We start from the raw sequence: 20,847 nt of genomic DNA on the forward strand, positions 1-20,847 counted from the left end.
CCTCCCCAAGTGCCGGGATGCCAGGCACGTACCACCACGCCTGACCCTGCCAAATACTGGGAATGTTGCCTTGTTCCCATTTGTCAGAATGTCTCCTAATTTCCCCAAGGATTCTCACAAGGCTTGTTCAGTTGTGCTTTTCAGTGGCCACATATTTGTCATTTTTTCCAGCTGTCTTTTTGCTAAATTCTAGTTTTAATCCACTGTGGTTGGAAAAGATACTTGCTGTCATATCAGTTTCAAGTTCAATAAGGTGTGTTTTAAGTCTCACTTACAATCTCTTTTAGCGGACTCTTTCACATGTACCTGAGAAGTGATGTGGGTTTTTTTTTTTTTTAAGCTTTGTTGCTCGAGTTTTCCTGCCTTGCCCACGGTCAGGACAAATCTCTGTCACCCGCCAATCCCACAGCCGCTCAGACCCAACCAAGCAAACACAGAGACTTATATTGCTTACAAACTGTATGGCCGTGGCAGGCTTCTTGCTAACTGTGCTTATAGCTTAAATTAGTCCATTTCCATAAATCTATACCTTGCCACGTGGCTGGTGGCCCACCGGCATCTTCACATGCTGCTGGTCATGGCGGCATCTGGCAGTCAGTCCTTCTGCCTTCCTGTCCTTTTATTTCTCCTCTCTGTTAGTCCCGCCTATCCTTCCTGCCTAGCCACAGCCGATCAGGTTTTATTTATTGATCAATCAGAACAACTTGACATACAGACCATCCCCCAGCACAGCCAAGTGCAGACCATCTCAGACACCTGCACTCAGGCCCATGGTCCTAATCATCCTCTATGTGGACCTGCTGGGTAACGCCACAAAGAACCCAAGAAGGGCTCCCACAGGACATACAGAACATCCCACAGCAAAGCTTTATTATTCATTTAGATGAGTTTATTGACAATTCTCTTGTTTCATTATTTTGAGGCAAACAATGTGTTTGCGTTCATTATTCACCCCATGGTGAAACATGGCACTGGAATTAGCCACAACTTTCAAACAATAGCACTGTACCCACTGGTTGGCCTCTCCTCCCTTCCTCCTATTCTCCCCACGCCTCTGGCAAACTCGAGTCTAGTCTGTTGAGAAGTAACTATAAATCGTATATTTCAATGTCAATGTTCACACGTCTGCAGCTAGCATAAAAGAACAACACCTGATTCTATGTCCATCTTATAGCCTGTGTATTTTTTTTCTGATACATTCTTGTTGGACATAGCAATTAGTTCCAGATTCTTCCCTTGCCTTGTTACTGGCTACAATCCACAGCACGATGCTCAAGAGTACCAGAGCGCACAGCCTTGGCTCATTCACCTTTGTGAGAGAGCCTTCAGCATTCATCATTAAGTGGCATCTTTAAAAAGATGAAAGAAGCCTGACTATCCATCAGCAGATGGATGGATTTTTTTTTTTTTTAATGTGATAAAGAATGGATTCAGTCCTTGAGTAGAGGAAAATCCTGACATACACTACCTGGGTGAAGCTTTGGAAAAATGCTAAGAGGAATATGCCAGCTCACAAGGACAAATACTGCATGGCTCCACTTGCAAGAGGTGCTCACAACAGAAAGTAGAGCGGGGGCTTCCAGGAGCTTGGGGAGAGACAGAAGTTGTTCGTTGGGTGTAGAGTTCCAGCTTTTCAAGCTGAACAAATTCAGCAGATATGTTGCATAACTTTGCACATGTGGTTACAATAGTAAATTTTATGTCATGTGGTTTTCACCACACTTTAAAAAGGAAAAAGGAACACACTATTGGTATATAAAGAAAACCTGGATGACTTTCCAAGGGATTACGCTGAGGAAACCCCAGAAGGCTGCATACTTTACAGTTCTGCTAATAAAACATTCTTGAACTAACAAAGCTGTAATAATGAGAGACTGGTGGGCTGGAGGCTGTGCAGTGAGGGATGTGGGTGTGGTGGATGTGGCTAGGGGTGGGTGCAGCAACAGCATTGGAATCCTGATGCAGACTCAAATGCTTTTTTTTTTTTTTTTTTTTTTGTGAGACAGTAGACCTGGCTAGCCTGGAACTTACTACGTAAACCAGGCTGGCCTTGGACTTACAGAAATCCATCTGCCTCTGCCTCCCAAGTGCTGGGATTAAAGGCGTGCGACACTATGTTTGGTTGACTCAAATGCTCTTTATACTGTGTTCCTGTCCATCTTCGACTTGATAATTCACTCAGCCCAGCATAGTGGCTCACATTTATAATCCTAAACTCAGGAAGCTGAGGCCAAAGGATTACTGTAGGTTCCAGGTAAGCCTGGGCTTCCGAATAGGACCTTGTCTCAAGAAACAAACAACACTAGAGTCACCATCGGGAGAAACTGGGTAAGGAATAAGAGGCCTCTTTGTACTCCCTCCAGCTCCACACACATCTACAGCTAGCTCAGAAGGAGAGGCTGAACCCACTTTCAGAATTCCTTGTCTCAAAGAGAAGTGCTAACATTAAGTGATGCAGAGGTTATAGTTCTTGTCTTAAGGTTGGAATAAGGAAAATAAACTGAGGGGCTGGAGGGAAGGCTCAGCAGTTTAGAGCACTGACTGCTCTTCCAGAGGACCAGAGCTCAATTTCCAGCATCCACATAGCAGCTCATGACTGTTTGTAACTCTAGTTCCAAGGGATCTAGCACCCTCTTCAGGACTCCTCAGATACTGCACACACACACTGTGCACAAACATGCAGGCAAAACACCCAGGCACATCAAATAAAAATAAATCTCAAAAGAAATTTTAAAAGACAGTAAGGGCTGGGTGGTGGTGGTGGCGGCGGCGGCGGCGGCGGCGGCGGCGGCGGCGGCGGCGCACGCCATTAATCCCAGCACTTGGTAGGCAGAGGCAGGTGGATCTCAATGAGTTTGAGGCCAGCCTGGTCTACAAAGTGAGTTCCAGGACAGTCAGGACTGTTTCACAGAGAAACCCTGTCTTGAAAAACCAAAAAAAAAAAAAAAAAGACAGTAAGATGAAAGATGGGCATGGTGCCACATTCCTTTAATTCCAGCACTTAAGAGCAAAGACAGGTGGTTCTCTATGAGTTCAAGGACAGCCTGGTCCATACAGTAAGTTCCAGGGCAGCCAAGCAATGAGACCCTGTCTCAAAACACACACACACACACACACACACACACACACACACACACACACGAGGAGTGAGCTGAAGCAGAAAAGTCCTTTATGTTTCATAATGTCCTAGAAAATAAGATCTTGGGTTTCGGATGCCCCAGATTATTACTTGATAATTAAATAAAAATAAATTTTAAAAATTAAGTCTTGGAAAGCTTATGCATTCAGTTCTAAAGGGAATGCCTGATCTGAAAGTTTCCTGTGTTTTAGTCTCCTATGATGAGTAAGGAATAACTCTGGCCATCTGGAGAAAAGGGAAGAACACTCAGACCCCAGACACTGTGGAGTACAGGCACATTAGGTACAGAGACAAGCACCCTTCATGTTGGAAGCCTTCTGATCCTGTTCCCAGCTAGACAGGGCTAACACAATCCCCTGCTACCTTTGGATAGCAATGAATCCTTTATCTCCACTGCACTCGCTTAGAAATCTCCCTCCTGAGTGTTTGGGGGGAATACCCTGAACACAATTGGGAAGACCTAGTACTCTGGGATTTCTACGCTGGTTATGGAAGCTCAACCACTTATGCCATGCAGAGACCATCACCCCAGAAGGATGCTGACCAGTGGTATCCATAGCTCAACTTAGGCAATGACTCCAGGGGGAGAAAGGAGTTCACGGTAGGCCAAAGCAAATCTTCTCTAGAACGTTCTTATACACTTCCACACTTCCACTCTGAGCCCCCGGCACTCAGTAAGGGCTGAGGCAGGGTTCTCCCAAGTAACAGCTTTCACTCAGTACATTCCCTTGACAAACTGGTGGAAAGGCACATGGCTAAGGGCCCACCTTAAAGCTCTGGAGACAAGGTTTCAGAGGACTTACAAGGTTTGCCTAAGGTCACTCAACTGGAGGGGCAGAGCCAATTCGAGGACTCAAATCTACAAACCTGTAGAAAGTAAACAGACATCACCTAAATTAGGAAATCCAGTCTCTGCATTACCAAACTTTAACAGGTCCCGTCTACACACAATCAAAGAGCTAAGAGAAAAGGTGCTACTTCTGACACTGGAATGGCACACAGCAAGTACTCAAAAGAGGACCGCTGAGCTGAAGCCGCCTAGAGGGGAAGGACCACAAGAGGGTCTCCCTCTCCCTCTGCTGTGTTCAAGAAGATCTGCTGAGGAGACCCCCACCTGCCTGCCTTCCCAGATGGCAACGCTGCTGCTGACATCCTGGCCCTGCCTGGGATGCAGCTGTACCAAGACCTACAAGACAGCCAGCCACACACACAGTACAACGCTTGGGACCAAATCAAAAAAAAAAGAAAAAAATACCAGGGTGAGCCCCAGGGAATGGGTGATGACCTCAGATGCCAAGTATTTGGTGAGCCAGTTCTGGAACCTCAGCGAATTCAGACTAAACAGTTGGGGGGTGGGGGGTGGGGAGGGGGTGAGCCAGCTCCTGGCCTTGTGCTGAGCAGGGAGAGTTACAGAATGGCTCTCCTTTCTGAGAACATGCTAGAAACAAAGCAACAGGCAGAGATCCCTGTAGAAGAAACATGCAAGACTCGGTAGCTCCTCGGCCTCTGGCTTCAGGGATTCCCGCCGCTTCTTAGATTCATTCTCAAAGAGGTTGGGCTGAAGTAGGTATAGGTAACAGGCCCCCTTTGCCGAGGGAATCCGCAAGGAGACTTGATAAAGATCCTCGGGCTGCTGCAGCCAAGAAGACTGTGACAGGAACAGACAGGAGGGGTGGGGGGAGCAACCCGGAAGCAGGAGAGAAGAAGAAAGAAGGCATTAACGAAGGAAAACTATCTAATGCAGCCACACTAAAAATACTTTCCAGGCACATACTTCTCACAGTGCATAGCAGTTCTTTCAATTAAGGATGTGTCATTTCCTGGGTTATTAAATACAGATCATGGAACATTCCACTCTGGGACAGTAAAAGAAGGGTCACGTTCCCAGCCTCTCCAAGCACTCCAAACACAGGAATGGTGGCCCTTGGTATTCAAACCACTCCTCATGGAGCTGCATGCAAGCTTCCCTTCAGGGAGTGATGCTTAAGGGACCCCCTGTGTAGCTTCCTCAAGTATCCCCAGCATCCCCATGACCACCTCGAAGGGCATCAATGTACCAAGCAGGTAAAGACTCACAGGAACCATGATTTGGGGTAAGAAGCAGTGGTACTGGGCACTTCCACTAATGCCAGTGATCTTCAGCATCTTCTGAATCCAAAACCTCACTAGACTCTAGGGAACATACCGGATCTGTTCTGTCCTGCCCTCTCAGTATTGGGGGCAGAGACTTGCATGTAGTGGATACCCAACAGTCTTAGTATCTTTCTGGTCTGTCTTTGCTTGCCTCCCTCCCTCCCCCCCCACTCCCTCCTCTCTTCTCTCTCCCACCCCTTCTTCTCGTCCCCTGGAGACAATGGGGTTCCTGGAACAACCCTCCAGACAGTTAAGGAACCTGGGACTGTAACCCCCTCCTAACTTGCATTTGAAACAGTTAGTTTACAACTAAGAAATCTGGACAGATTATAAAGATGAATAGGGAAGAAACTGAATGCCAAAATAAGCTTTTGGAGTTAATACAAAATCTGAGTTATGATCCTGAGAGATCAGACAACTTTAGAATGTACTATTTTCCAACAAAATTTGAATGTCACCAACATTTAAAAGTCAGCAATTTCAGGTTTATAAAAAAAAAAAAAATTCCAACTCCTGTTTCAGTGAAAGTAATCAGCAGAGGTGGAATTCCTAGGCCTGCATGCACTTTTGGCTGGAACCAAGGACCCATCCCTGTGGGCAGGGCATGAGCATGGGGCGCCACAAGTGCAATTCAGTTACGTTTGATCTGGTAGCCCGGCCCTGCGCTCCTACCCTGCGGGCCCATCCTCAGGCCTGTGAGTTGGCAACTCCTAATTCGTTCCCCACCCTCCTAACTTGACACTCTCACGCCCAGTTCCTTTGCCATGGGCTGGCAGGAGTGTTGAAATCTGTCCCCAGAGAGTTGGGGACAGACTCAGAGACCCAATACAGAGCTAAAGGCAGGTACAGCCAACAGGTCTGTGACAAAGAAAGGTGTCTGTCTGCTTCTACCTACAGTCCCCATCTCTTCCCTTCCCAGGTCAGAACCCAATCCCAAGGGCGAGCCCTTGCAGCCTCAAGGATTTCTCTCTATCATGTCTGGTCTACTCTGATGAGAAACTGCTTCACCACTGCACATACTGGGGTACCTCCCCCCTGCTCAGATGGGGTGGGAAATGTGGATATAAGCTAGACCATGGTAAGGAGCAATCCCCTCAAAGACTCTACACAACAGTCCTGTGAAAGACCATGACCAGCAGCTGAGAGTGAGTGACCACAGCACTCGGGACAAGAACAATTCTAAATCATCACAAGATCTGTCAAGATCAATTCCCAATCATCACAAGATCTGTCAGTGTCAGACACAGGGTTGGGAATTTTATATTATGTTTTCTTTTCATTTCTCTTTCCAATGCGTGTATGGGCAAACATGTGTGCACAGTGCGGGTGCACAGGTATTCACACGCATGTGGAGGCTGGAGGGTGACATCAGGAATCTCCCTCCATGGCTCCCCACCTTATTCATCGAACCCAGAGCTCACTCATGTGGCTAGTCTAGCCAGCCGGCTTGCTCCAGATGCCCCATCTGTACCTCTGAAGTGCTGGAGTTACAGACAGGCCAGCAAGCCCACCTAGCTTTTATGTATGCTCTAGGAATAAAACTCGGATCCTCTCTTCTGAGCAGCAGCCACATCAACCTTAAGCTCCTGCTCCAGTAACACATTTTCTTATTTTTACCACAACCCTACAGAGAGGAGGGAGCGAGCCCCTTTTCACATGTGAAGAAGCTGAATGCCAGGATGAGTGGTTCAACTTGCTAGAAGAAACTAGTGGGAAAGGCGTCTCCCGGGACTGGCCTGGAGGTGTTGGGGTGGTGTGGGGGGCGTCTACTTACGGTCTGCTGTTCGCCTCCTCCCCACTGCCCGTGGTCTTGGACTCCACAGCACTGTTGAAGTTAGAGATGTTTTCAGGAGAGTAGAGGCCGGTGGGGTTGTTGTACTGGTTTGTGATGATCCGGGGGGCAGTGCTGGGAGCAGGGGAGGCAGTGAATGGCATCGCGCTTCGGTTGTGAGCACTTCCTATGTGCAAGACCTCCTGAAGGCAGGGAGCAGAGGAGAAATCAAGGAGGTGTCCACCCTGTACCCCTTATCATGTGCAGTACAGGCTAAAAGCCAGACAGAACTTCCTGCTAAGATACAGCAGCCCTGGTTCAAATCTAACTTCAACTGGGGGCAGAAGGGCTCCAACCAACGCAAGGAGACAGTGAGCAATGACCCGGAAGCGTCCACAGATGCACAACTGGACATCCCACACACTCTCAATCAGCCCCATCTCTGGTTCTTCTCCAAGGCCCAGCGGATCTGATCTCCAGGTACCTCTGGGAGGATAACGCTTCATGCCTTGGGCTACCAGAACCCAAGTCAGATCCGCAGAAGCATCCTTCCAGGACACATTCCAGAGGCATTAGGAAGAGGAGGAGAGGTGGCTTAGGTCACCACAAAGCCCTCAATGCCGAAAGGTGTAGATAATTCCCCGGGGTGAGATCATCAAGGAAGGAGGTAATGGGAACACAGGAGTAACCGCTGCCGACTGCACAGTCCCGGTCCCTGCAAAGAAGGCGGAGGGGCCGAGGGACTGTTGTTCTCTGTGGGTAAAACACAAGGTGGAAGGTTCTGGAAGCCGGGTCCAAGGCAGAACCTGTGAAGGGAGGACTTTTGAGTTTCTGTGTGTGTGTGTGTGTGTGTGTGTGTGTGTGTGTGTGTGTGTGTGTCCCGCTTCTCTCCTTAATGTGACAACACACCCTCTGCCCATTTCCAGAAGTCTGGTGAACAATTACAACTACAGCCTCTGGAGGCATCCAAAGTACTCTGGGGCTCGGGGGTGTTCAAGACAGGGTTTCTCTGTGTAGCTCTGGCTGTTCTAGAACTCGCTCTGTAGATCAGGCTGGCCTTGAACTCAGAGATTCTGCCTGCCTTTGCCTCCCAAGTGCTGGGATTAAATGCATGCACCACCACCACACAGCTGTACTTTTTAAACTAACATTCCTTTAAAAGAATAATCACAGGTTAAGTGATGACTCATTTAGCAAGTTTCTCCCTGTTCCAGTGCTCAAAATCAATTCTGGCTTCCAGTGCCACAAGCTCTGTGTAGCCTACTAAACTCAACATGTTTTCTGAGTTCTCAAGAGAATTCTTCTAAACCCTGGTTTCTTTCTTAAACACCCAAATAAATGAAAAGAATTCCAGTCCCTCTCGTGCTCTTTTTTCCTCCTTTGGAAAAGAAACTTCAGCCTTTAATTGCAAAACATTATGAATGAAAACTAACAGTTCAATTCATTATAATGCTAATTTAAAGTAAAAGCCAGCATAGACATATTTTTATGATAAAAATTTCTTTTCCATTATTCCAGTAAATTTTCTCTTCAAGTCAGACTCAGAGACTTTTAGTTGACTTTGTCCATGTCTGCACAAATAATCAAAAGACGCTTGTATTTTTTTTTTTTTAATTTTGTTTTGAGACAGAGTCTTTCTATGCAGCCTTGGCTGTCCTGGAACTCACTATGTAGACCAGGCTGGCTTCAAACTCACAGAGATCCACCTGTTTCTGCCACCAAGCCTGGCTACAAATAATCACAAAAGAAGATGTTAAAGAAAAAAACTGCCATAATCAAGGAATGGTTACATAGTTTTATGTACACTGACTCAAAGGAATCCTGAAATTATTGGCTGTGAAGGCAGCAGCAGATTTACAGAAGAGGCCTGGAGCTCTCACCCCATCACTAAGGGCAGCATGGGAAACATGACAGCATCCAGCATGCATCCTTCGGTCTCCACAGCAAGCTGGGAGCAGCACAGGATGCTTATTCTTCAGTCTTGGCTCAAATTTTCCCTAACACTTTGTGTTTGGCTATGAGCAAGTTATGCCTCTCTGAGCCCACTTCTCTAAGCTTCTTCAGCAGGACATGGTGAGACACCTCAGTTCACCAAGCACAGTGCAGAACACAGCATGTTCTCATTAGGATAGGTCCTTTCTCCCCATAGAAACAAAAATAGTTCTGGTCAGAACGGAAGTCTATGGGAAGAGTCATGTCGAAAATTCTTATTATTTGTTTGTTTGTTTGTTTTATTGTTTGCTGCCCACATTTATAGATCAGAGGAAAACTTACAAGAGTTATATGGGTGTCAGGCATCAAGCTCAGGTCCTCAGGCAGGCCTGGCATCAGGAGCCATCTCCCCAGCCTCCCCGACTCCACCCCGTTTTCTTTTGTGGGAATGGTGGAGTTTTTTTCTTTGGGGTGGCTTTTTCTTTTTTTAATTCTTGATGCTTGCTTTATAAAGCATCTTTCAGGAATGTGTCTGGTTTGTACATAAAAAGAAACATCTCTACCCCCATGTGGATTCCAGTCTTTCCAGAAGACAGGCGGATTTAGGGCTTGCCTTTTGGAAGGGATGACGTAATTGTTTGGGTTTTGTATTTATCAGTCGCCTAGGAAACTCAATAATGAGGAAATACAAACTAGGTAAGTAACTATGTTGACCTCAGATAAGCTGGGGTGTTGGTTAGCTTTATGTGAACTAGCAGATCTTTATAATATCCATGAACTCTGTTCTATTTGTCCTCTAGCTAAGAAGGCTTAGAAATGGAAAAACTGGGGAAAATGGGAGGTGGGGAAATTTTTTGATGAATAAAGAGAAAGATACACTCAAGCTAGCCTTTATAGTAGTTTGAATAATTATTTTTTTAGTCTGAAAATGATCTTCAAAACATCAGCTTTGAAGAAAAAGTATAACCAAGATATGAATAATTACCTCAAGTGAAAAGTGAGCATTTTGGACCAAGTTAAACCAAAATCATTCTTCATGTTATAAAAGATAAGAACACTTAACACATCAAAATTCAACACGTACAGTAAATTTAATAAGTTGTTAGACTACCAGAGAAACTGAAATTAACTCAAGCATGATTTAAATTTGTTTATACAACTGCCAGTTTGTAGAATAACATTTTATGAATTTCCCTATAGGACTTATACAGAATAATATGTTCATGTTAGTTTCAACATAGCAGATGCAAAACAATCCTTAAAAGGACTCAGCATTTTAAGTATGATTGTTATGGCATTAATAGAAATTTCTAAAATTTTAATGGAACCCCTTTAAGAAATTAGGACTTATAATCAACCATTCAATTTATACACACCAAGGCACCATGCGAATTTAATTTCACACAATTTCTATACTATACATAAAATAGCTGACTATGTATTAACTTTTGATTACTATTTCTATATTAAAAACTAGGGTCTCAAACTTAGAAACAAAAAATTCAATTTGAAATCTTCAACTGGGATTAAATATATAATAATCACAACCCTGGTTTGAAAATTGAAAAAGAAAATTAAATTTAAAAAAATTTATCAATTTACTTATTCACTTATTGGTGTTTTTTTGGGTTTTTTTGGTTTGTTTTTTTTTTTTGGCATGTGGTGCGTGCGTGCGTGCGTGCGTGTGTGTGTGTGTGTGTGTGTGTGTGTGTGTGTGTGTAGGCACACTCACCCCCAAAAGTGTGTGTGGAGGCTGGAGGTTGATGTATGATGTCTCCTTCAGTTCACTTCTCCACATTTGAGACACAGGGTCTTTCAGCGAATCTGAAGCTTAGCCTTCTAGCTGAACTGGTGGACCAGCTCTCATTGATGGTGGTGCAGACAGGCATGGTCATGCCCAACTTTGATACACAGGTGCTGGGAATTAGAACTCAGTTCCTTGTGTTTGTGTGAAAGCACTTAACCCATAACCCACTTCCCTAGGTCCCTCACTTATTAATGATTCATTCACTTATCCAGTAGAGAACATACTTTGGTATGAGCGATGTGGGGAATTTTACCAAGATATTCTAACTATTTCTCTATTTATTTCAAAACATACCCACTCAGTGTAGATATCTTAGAAGATACAACTAAGGGAGAAATAAAAACACCTATAAGCAGCTATCTACTGAGAGATTTATTTATAAATATGGGCTCTCAGGACAATTTACTGTTCCAGAAAATTCTATGTGACCAACAAACAACACAGTGACTCCTTACTATATTTTTATTCAAGAGTAATCCTCAACCTCATTTTAACTAATTGTAATGATTTTCTTCAAGTTTCATTGTAACAAGCAAACAACAACAGATTTCTGCCTCAGGACTCACAGGGAAAGAAAAGTTACCATTAAATGCCCGCATTTCTTTTTTACTCAGTTTCAGGCCTAAACATACCCTGACCGCTGATGATTCTTTGTATCTAAACTCTGTAAGAGCTGAGTTAGAGCTCTGATTTCACTAGAGTCCTACCATCCCTGCTTAGAGGATGGCTTCCACCCTCTTCCCTCATTGCCTGCCTTCCTCCTCACAGCTTCCAGCCCAGGCCACGTCCCTGCCCTGGGGTTTTCCAGCCCTTTCCTCTGGCAGCTCCCTTACGGGAAGACCTGAACTTGAGCCAGATCCCAGCAAAGACAGTGGAAGGCTCTCCCTGCCACTTTATCCCCAGACCTCCAGGGCAGGAAAAACAAGGGACTAGCCAAACAATGCCCAAGCAGGAAAGCAGCTGGCAGAGGAGGGGCAAAGATAAGCACTTACTTGGGGTTCCGAAGCTAAATTCATCTTGTATGGATGACGTTTTCCCTCCTCGCTCACTAGAGGAGACCAAATTTTCTGTTCGGACCTGCGACAAATGAACAAAGCTGTTGTTCCGTTCTGTTTTGTTTCATTTCATTCTGCTTTGCAGGGCTGGTGATCAAACTCAGCATCTCACACATGTCAAGCAAGGGCTCTACCACTGAGCAATAGCTCCAGCGTAAAGCTACTTGCTATCTCATTCATGTTAAATAAAGACTCGAGTTCCACCTCTGTATCTACAGGTTCTGCTTGGATTCAGGCAGCTGCAGACAGACAACTCTGACCCATACTGAACATGTACAGATTTCCCCCTTGTTGTTATTTTCCTAATAATATGGTACAGCAATCATGTGCATAGCACTGACTTTGCGTTAGATATTATAGGTAATCCAGAGGTGACTTAAAGTATGCAGGAAGATGCACACAGACTCTGTGTGATACTACATTGCTTTGTACAGAAGAGACTTGTATACTCAGGGATTTTGATATCCATAACAATTCTGGGGACTGACCCCCATGGATGCCAAGAAACAACTTTACATGTTAAAAGCAAATTAGAAAAACATCCCCTTTTCCTTGATTTTTACCCTATGAACCTGTACCCTACCATCGGACATACCCTCTGTTTGTCAATTAGATGGCAGCCATATTGGACGGCTCCTACCCACAGCCTTAAGGGATTTCCCAAGCTGGCCTGCATTCTGATCTAGCCTCCGCCTCCCTCATTACAGTCTGGGGAGCCGACATAAGCACCAGGCTCCTCGGAGTTGCTAGATCTGCCTCACGCTGCCACCTCCACTCAGGGTGGGATAAACGTCAGCTGTATCTTGGCTCAGTGTTCCTAGCCTGGACCATATCACCAACATATTTATGAATCAAGGATCTCCGTTTACAGTCTTGCAAAGTATTTTCTTCCTGCCAATCACACAGCAATGGTCTTAGTACAGTTTCAGCTTTCATTAGCATAGGGCTATTTCTCTTTTTCAAGGCAGAGAACATTTACACTTTAGTTTGTATTTGTCATAGTAACCAGACAATTATCAGACACACCTGTACAATGTGTTGGCAAGTGATTGAGAAGGACAAAAAAAAAAAAAAAAAAAAAAAGAACCTACTAATCAATGCATGAATGACCTGAACATGAGTTTGAGGGAGAGGACATGGGCCAAGACAGAACAAGAGACAAGAACAAAGGGTCAATGTGCTTTTGAAGGAATCATAATGAAACAGTTCGCCTCCCACAGAGTAAGTGGAGCTCTGAAAGGAACAAAATATTCTGGCATTTCTCATCCACTCTTGGTCTGTCTATCAATTCTATAGCACAAGTGGGGGGAGCGGGGGTCACAAAGTGTACTTCACAGAGGAGGACCTGCTGGAGAGCTGTAAAAGCTAAGGTTAGTGAGCCATTAAATAAAGCAGGTTTGCACAGCAAAAGGAAGCTGAACTTGATCCAACAGGAACTAGGAAGCCACTAGAAGCTGAACCAATCACTCCTGACATCTTGGCTCCATAGAGCCACTTCCAAGAGCAAGTGAAAAAAGAGTGGAAATTCTACCCTAATTACAGCTTCCAAGGTGCTTTCCTCCTGCCTGTTCAGTGTCTGCACTTTGTCTAACAGGCTCGGGTCCTTCCCTGCTGCAGTGACCTCATGACACACCACCCACTATTCAGGGTCCAACACCATCCTAAGTTGATACTCAGAGGTCCTCAGGAAGACACTTCCATTTCATTTTACCTTAGCAGTGTTCAGCTATTTTACCTCCTCAGGATTGTCGATAGTTGTGCCAGATCAAGTAAAAATGTGATAACTTAAGAGAAAGAGACCTAGGTGATGAGAAGTCCTGTGGCAATCAGAGAAGAAACGAGCAACCTCAAGGTCCGAAGCCACAGGCCTCCCAGAGTGCTTTCACCATGCACAGCACAGAGCCGGGGAAGCACCAGGGCTTCTGAGATGGGGGAGGCAGACGCTGTCCACAAACAGCTTCTGGTCCATCGGGAATGAACTAACACTTCCACAGCCTCACCTGGATACTGTGAGTGTCATGTTGTCTGTGCAGCCCTTGATTTTGTTCTGAGCTTCCAAGTGTGTCATGCTGCTAGTGTCTTCTCCATCGATGGCTGTGATTATATCTCCAATACATAAATTAGCTATAGCAGCCTTGCTTCCGGGAGTGACCTGGCAACAGAGAGGAGAGCGCATGAGTTACCATCTGTCTCCAGGAAAACCAGTGAGTAAACACCATCAGGTTAAGTATTCGCTAATAAAGATCAAAGCATGGAAAAAGGAGAGCTTGGCATGGTGGCACACACCTACAATTCCAGCTCTGGAAAAGTTAAAACCGTAGAAAATTTGAGGCTAGCCTGAGCTACGCGTAGTGAGTTTGAGGACAGTCTGGGATATATAATGAGACCCTGCAAGGATGAAAGAAAGAAAAAGAAAGAGCAGGGCCAGAAGTGCTCAAGAAAGTGTGCCAAAATCATAATTTAACCACCAGCAATCTGTCATGTTTATACAATCTGTTACCATTTACCGAGTCCTCTGGTGTATGTGACCTCACTGTCCCCTTACAACAACCACGTGAGGAAGGAGAGTGAACACCAGCAACTGGGCTTAGAAAGCTTGGCGGCCTACCCAGGATCACCCAACTAGCACATTACTAGCCATCCAGCTAGCCCACTGCAGACTCAAACCTTGAACCTCACTCGGTGTTCTGACCTCATAATAAGTCACCAACACATTTTTGTTTCCTTTGTTGTGGTTTTTTTGTTGGTTTTTTTTTTTTATGATTCTTTGTGGATTTCACATCATGCATCCCAATCCCACTTATCTCCCCGTCCCCTCACATCTGCCCTCTGCCTTTACAACCTCCCCACATAAAACAAAATAAAATTTAAAAGAAAAAACAAAAAACAAAACAGACAAATAGAAGAAGAGGAGGAAGAGGAGGGAAAAGAAGAAAAAATCTCATCATGAAGCCTGATGAGTAACACAGTTTATCCTTTAGTCCATATATCTTTACTTGCAAGTGTTCACTACAATGAGTCATTGGTCTGGTTCAAGGCCTCTGGCTTCTGCTACACTACCAATAATGGGCCCTCACTGGGACTCCTCTTGGATATCCTGTTGCTGTCCTGTGTCGTGGAGATTCTGAAGATTTTGATCTGTAGGTTCGTCCCCCTCACATGCTCCAGCAGTTCATAGATGAGGTGGATGTCGGAGTAGGCTAACTCGTAGCCCTGGTTCTGAGCCTGGGCAGCAGGTGGGCTGGTCAGCCCGCCAGCTTTCTCTCATGCTCACTACCTGGGTGAGTTCTCCAGCACTGCCCCCCCACCCAACTAGCTCACCCAATGAAGCCTGCAGCAAGGAGTGGGTGGGACCAGTTCTCCGGCCCTCAGGTCCTCGGGTCTGGCTCACCCACACTCCCACCACCAGGGCCAGCTCTACTCTTTTGCCCAGGCGAGGTGCAGGACCTACTCTCCTAATTGTTGTTGGGGGTATATGTCGGGGGCGGGGTGGGGGGAGCCGAGCGATGAGTTCTCCTGCTCTCCTGCTCCCTGGGTCAGCTCACCGGTGTCCCTGCCAACAGGGTCAGCTCTAGTGTGCTGCCTAGACAGGGTGCAGGGCCTGCTCTCCTGTACCAACACATTTTCTGAAACTCGCACATTTAGCAAGAACTTCTATTTCTATAAAATCTTAGCATATGTTATAAATTATGAGCACAGACAAAACTGGAATTGCTCACAGCTAAAATTTCAGTAACATGTTAGTTTCTTTACAATGAGCTTGAGCTACTTTTACAATTTTAAAAAAAAGCAAGCAATGAAGATAACTTTTAAATATGGTAGCATGGGTTGGCACCAGGAAGTCGGCCATGGTTAGGATCCTTCCCTACAGGTGGCTGGTTTTCTGCAAGGTGATGCTTCCAGACTAGTAGTTCCAAATGTGTAGTCACTGTCACAGGCGCTTAAGTCCATCTGCCTACGAAGGATTCAGACCCTGTGGACAGAGTAAATGTGCCCCCACACAGACCTACAATGGTTTTCCAAGTGAACACAGATGCTGATGTGATGAACGGCACTCATTTTGAAGCAGCACTGGCCTCAGAGTAACTGCTATTGGATAGTTTCTCGGTCAGAATATACCAAAATGTTACTATCATCACCCCGGGGCCTGTCCATGACTGTATGATATTAAAAGGCCATCCCAGGGGCAGAATGATACACCTCCAGACCTCCAGTGCCCAAAGAGCTCTGGCTTCCTCTTGGGCACCCCCATAGCTCCTGGGAGCTAGTGGAAGATGTTGCAAACCACAGGTTGTTCCCATAAGCTGGTTCTTCAAAATGCCAAATCAGGATACAGGACTAAGGCTCGAAGCCTCCGTATTCCATAGCCCTGTTCCCAAATAGCCCTCCTCAAACAGAAAACCCTAGCCCTCATAGGGCTGCTGGTATGGGGGCCCTGCCATGGCCCATCCCTCATTGGCACCCTGACCCCACAAAATGAGGGGTTGAGTTAGTCCATGAGGTCCTTTCTAGCTTGAACATGTTCTGGCTTCACCAGACAAAACTGCCCTGGAATGTGAAGACGAGGAACCAGTACAGAGATCCTGACCTCCTAACCTTCCTCTCCTGCTCTCCCATCATGTGTTTACAGAGATCTGACTCTCACCAAATAAGAGCTGTGCTCCAGGCAGCCACTGAGTGAGATGTCTGACACAGGCCTTCCTCCCAGTCAGCAATCGGAAGCGCATTCTGAGTCACTCCATGAGGCAGTAAAAACACAGGCTGACCTGGTATTATACCATATACGGTCCACTTTTTCTAAATGACAATGCAAAGCTTTGCTTTTTGATTGTTTGTTTGATGCTTTTGGAGAATGTCTTATGTATCCCAGGCTGGCCTCAAACTCTCTCTAGCCACTGGCTCACCTTTTAACAGTCCTACCTAAGTATCCCTTTAGTTGGGATTGATAATGGCTCTGGACTGGCAAATTCTATCTCCAGGCAGACTAGCTGGAAGACCAGGAGAATAACACCATCCAAAGCCACTTATTTATGATCAAATATAGCAGTATAAAATAACCCAGAAACCCTCTAGAAGGCCCTCCCCTCAGGCTACCTCTCCACTAAGCTCTACCTTCCTCCTCAAGTGTTTTTCCAACTCAGTATTCTTAACTCTGCCTGATTGACTTTTCTGGCCTCTCAAGTCTCTACTTAAATTACCCTTCTGAGTCATCCCTGACCCCCAGTCTATGGCACCTATCACATGATAGTCGGTGCTCAAATAAATAATCAATGAATGATTCAAATTAAAATACCCACTGTGGTTAAAGATGTTATCAAGAGCTGGGGAGATTAACACTGGGTAAGAGGTCTTTCAGTGTAAACATGAGGACTTGAACTCAGGTCCCTCAAAGCCACGTAAAAGCTGGGTGTGGCTGCACCCTATAACCCCAAAGCTCAGGTAGTAAGGAGACACAGTAGGATTGTTGAAGCTTCGGGCAGCCAGCTAACTAAAAACTGGTGAGCTCCAGGTTCAGGAAGAGACTCTGTGTCTCAGGGCTCAGGGAACTGTGTGAGAGGAGGTGGAAAGATCGTAAGAGCCAGAGGGCATGGATGATACCAAGGAAACAGAGTCTTCCAGACACAACAGAGCTGATACACAGGTCCAAACCAGACGGTCCAACTGTTCCTAACCAAGAAGCTATCTCCAATTAACAGCTGCTTACAAAGGAAAAAAGCAGTTTCTCCAAGGGAGTCACTGTGTACACAAACCACACTTAAGGGCAGTTCCATGTCCAGCAGTAGATGCCAACTTAAAATGAACGCAAAGGTATTTTTGGAATTTTTGTCTCATGTTGCTTTGTTTGGGCTTTTTTTTTTTTTAAACGTTACTGGTTTTTGCTTATATATTATGGTTTCCAATTTTGAGGTTTTTTTTGGTGTGTGTGTGTGTGTGTGTGTGTGTGTGTGTGTGCATTTCTCCTCCTCTTTCTTAGTTTCTTTTTTGTTTGTTTGCTCTCTTTTATTTTCCTTGTTTGTCTTTTTATTTGTCTGTTTTCTTGAGAGAAAAAGAAGATATAGAAAGGGAAGGGTGAGGAGTTGGAAAGAGTCTGGGAGGAGAGGAGAGAGGGAAAACAGTGATCAGAATACATTGTATAAAAATAACTTTATTTTCAATTTTAAAGAGAGAAACCCTGTCTGGAGGGGATGAAGTGGAGAGTGACAGAGCAGGGCACTGACCACCTGTGCCCCACATGGGCACATACATATTTTACTATTTGAAATGAATAATTTAAAATAATCAACAATGTATTTTTTTAAAAAATCAAGTAACTGTTTCCCTTAAAATAACTATCCTGGACTTAAAAATAGAAGATTTCTTTTTACATTTTATGTTCAATTGCTAAGAAGTCTGGAATTTCCAGCATTTGGTTCAAACTGTTTTGTGGGAGTGGCATTTCTGCAGAGAATATCCCAACAGGCCCTAGACAAGCTAAAACCAGTCCTAAGAGCCCCACACCTGAGTAATTTGGACTTACCCAGCCTATCCTTCAATCTGATTTCCTTTTTCTTTTTCTTTTTCTTTTTTTTTTTTTCTTTTTTGAGCCAAAGGAAAGTTTTGGAAATTACAAAAGATCATCAGCTCAGACTCTAATGGAATAATGTTTTTTTATGAGCCATCTCTTTTTTAAAAAAGTTGGGGCTGGGGATACAATCCAAAAGGTAGAGTGCTCACCTAGCATGTACAAAACCTAGGATTGATTCCCAGTGCCACATAAACTAGACTTAGTATCACTTGAGAGGTGGAGACCAGAAGACAGAAATTCAAAGTTATCCTTGGCTGCACAATGTGTTTAAAGCCAACTTAGGCTACCTGAGACCCTGTCTCAAAAAAAAAAGATGAGAGAGTGGTAAGTCAAATGAATCACAGAACTTACCTTCACAGAGCCTATTCAAAGGATATGTTTAAAACAAAAATAAGGAGCTCACGTAGATTAGATGGGCAAGCATATATTCGCAGCATTTTAGAAACAGGACTAGAGAGATGCTGTGAGCGGTTCCAGTTCACATAGCTGAAGGCTTATGCCTGGTTTTAACACAGAACCCCTCACAAATCCTACCCTTTTTTACTTCAGGGCAATACCATGGCAGAGACCTTAAGCCCACTGTCAGAGATGAAAAGAAACCTAGAATTGTAAGAGGTGCATCTGCCATGGCCTTCTATACCAAGAGCTGGAGTGCCATAAAACCCTGTTGGCCAGGTGCCTCCCAGGCATGAAACAACAGCTCCCTGGCTCTGCACTGAGCTGGGGCCCAGAGCCCCACCCACTATCCAACATGCCAATTATAAGACAAAAATGGAAAAGAGCTGCATGTGAGAAGACCTGGATCTTGCTGCTGGAGAGTTCCTGTCCTGAGTGGAGGACTCCTTACCACATACTTACTCGACCACAATGAACCTCAGTTCTAACAGTGGCCACCATTGATGAGTGTGTATTTTATGCCAAGTGCAGTCTAAGTGGTTAGTAAGGGTTGGCTTATGATCCTCTCATGATGCTGTCAGGCAAGCAATGTTATTTGCATCATTGAAGATGAGGAAATGGAGGAAGAAGGGTTAAGCAGCTTGCTCAAGGTGACTCAGCTGGTGAGTAGCAAGCCAGGGCAGGCTTCAGGGTCCGCTACACCACTGTGTCTAGCCTAATTTCTTAGCAGCCATCAAATTCCATCAGAACCAGCTCATGATGGAGTCAGCTTCAATTTCTAAAACAAAGAAATCCGATACTTCCCTCCAAAAAAAACCAGACCCATTTAGTTAAGTGGTCATCCCCCAAAATCCCTCAGTCAGATCTTTCCCCCAGAGATCATGCAATTAGAACACACAACTGTTGCTATAAAAACTAGTGTGGCTTGGGTGCAACAATTTTTATTAAAGAAAGAATGTTCTTCTGGTTTCTGTAGTAGTCACTCAAGTTGAGTTCATTGCTGTGGGATGTTCCATATGTTAAATGTGTTGCTCTGATTGGTTAATAAATAAAACACTGATTGGCCAGTAGCCAGGCAGGAAGTATAGGCGGGACAAAGAGAGAGGAGAATTCTGGGAACAGGAAGGATGAGTCAGGAGAGACACTGCCAGCCACCACCATGACAAGCAACATGTGAAGATGCTGGTAAGCGACGAGCCACGTGGCAAGGTATAGATTTATAGAAATGGGTTAATTTAAGATAGAAAAACTAGATAACAAGAAGCCTGCTGCAGCCATACAGTTTGTAAGCAATATAAGTCTCTGTGTGTTTAGTCGGTTGGGTCTGAGCAGCTGCGGGACTGGCGGGAGAGAGAGATTTGTCCTGACTATGGACCAGGCAGGACTGCAGAAAACTCTAGCTACAGTTCATCCTTGGGCCCACCCCCAGTCCCAGATGGCCACTCCTTACCGGGAGGCCATCACCCAGCACACTGACTCTATACTCTATGTTCCTAAGGTACCTTCAAAATCTGCTAAGGTTTTAACTTCAGTTTAAGTAGTGCAAAACACAACTGTGGTGTAGCTCTCCCTAGTTCTTCAATGAGACATACTCACAAGTAAAAGCTAACCCCTCCTTTGTGACATTGGCTCGCTTCATCCTCCCCCATCCTTCCTTTCTCACTCACTCACTCACTCATCACACATCCCCACGCATATTCTGAAAGATGGAGCAGCTTGTAGTTTAAGATAGAACTGCTAGAGGCAGGGGGCCAGGACTTGATATCCTGTGGTTGGGATTCAATGCCTCTGTGTGGCTCACTCTTCAGCGGTCCTGACTCAGGAGGCTGCTGTGAGGGTTGCTGAGATGACTCAAAACAGAGCAAGCGCTCCAAACTCAAGAAATGCAGAGCGAAACTGTGAGCTTCAGGAACCACGTGCTATGAAAAGGGCAGAGCCTATTACCAAGGAACTCACAGTCCCTGGAGAGACAGGCCAATGAGAAATGCTAAATGATACATGTCGAAGCTACAAGGCCATCCAAAGGCTAATGATGGGGCTGGAGAGATG

The 20,847-nt window shown here is 45.1% G+C and overlaps 1 protein-coding gene across 1 annotated transcript in view; it reads right to left on the reverse strand.

Moving 5' to 3' along the window:
• Pdlim1 (PDZ and LIM domain 1) overlaps positions 1 to 20,847 on the reverse strand; it is a 47,460-nt gene that overhangs the window by 14,194 nt on the left and 12,419 nt on the right. Inside the window, exons 2-4 of the mRNA XM_042263240.2 lie at positions 13,838 to 13,989; positions 11,775 to 11,859; positions 7,047 to 7,246 (exon numbers count right to left, since the gene is read on the reverse strand). Of these exons, the coding sequence (XP_042119174.1) occupies positions 7,047 to 7,246; positions 11,775 to 11,859; positions 13,838 to 13,989 (437 nt within the window). The remainder of the gene's footprint in view (positions 1 to 7,046; positions 7,247 to 11,774; positions 11,860 to 13,837; positions 13,990 to 20,847) is intronic.

The sequence above is a fragment of the Peromyscus maniculatus genome, chromosome 1 (genome assembly GCF_049852395.1).
Source record: "Peromyscus maniculatus bairdii isolate BWxNUB_F1_BW_parent chromosome 1, HU_Pman_BW_mat_3.1, whole genome shotgun sequence".
In the NCBI taxonomy this organism is placed as follows: Eukaryota; Metazoa; Chordata; class Mammalia; order Rodentia; family Cricetidae; genus Peromyscus; species Peromyscus maniculatus.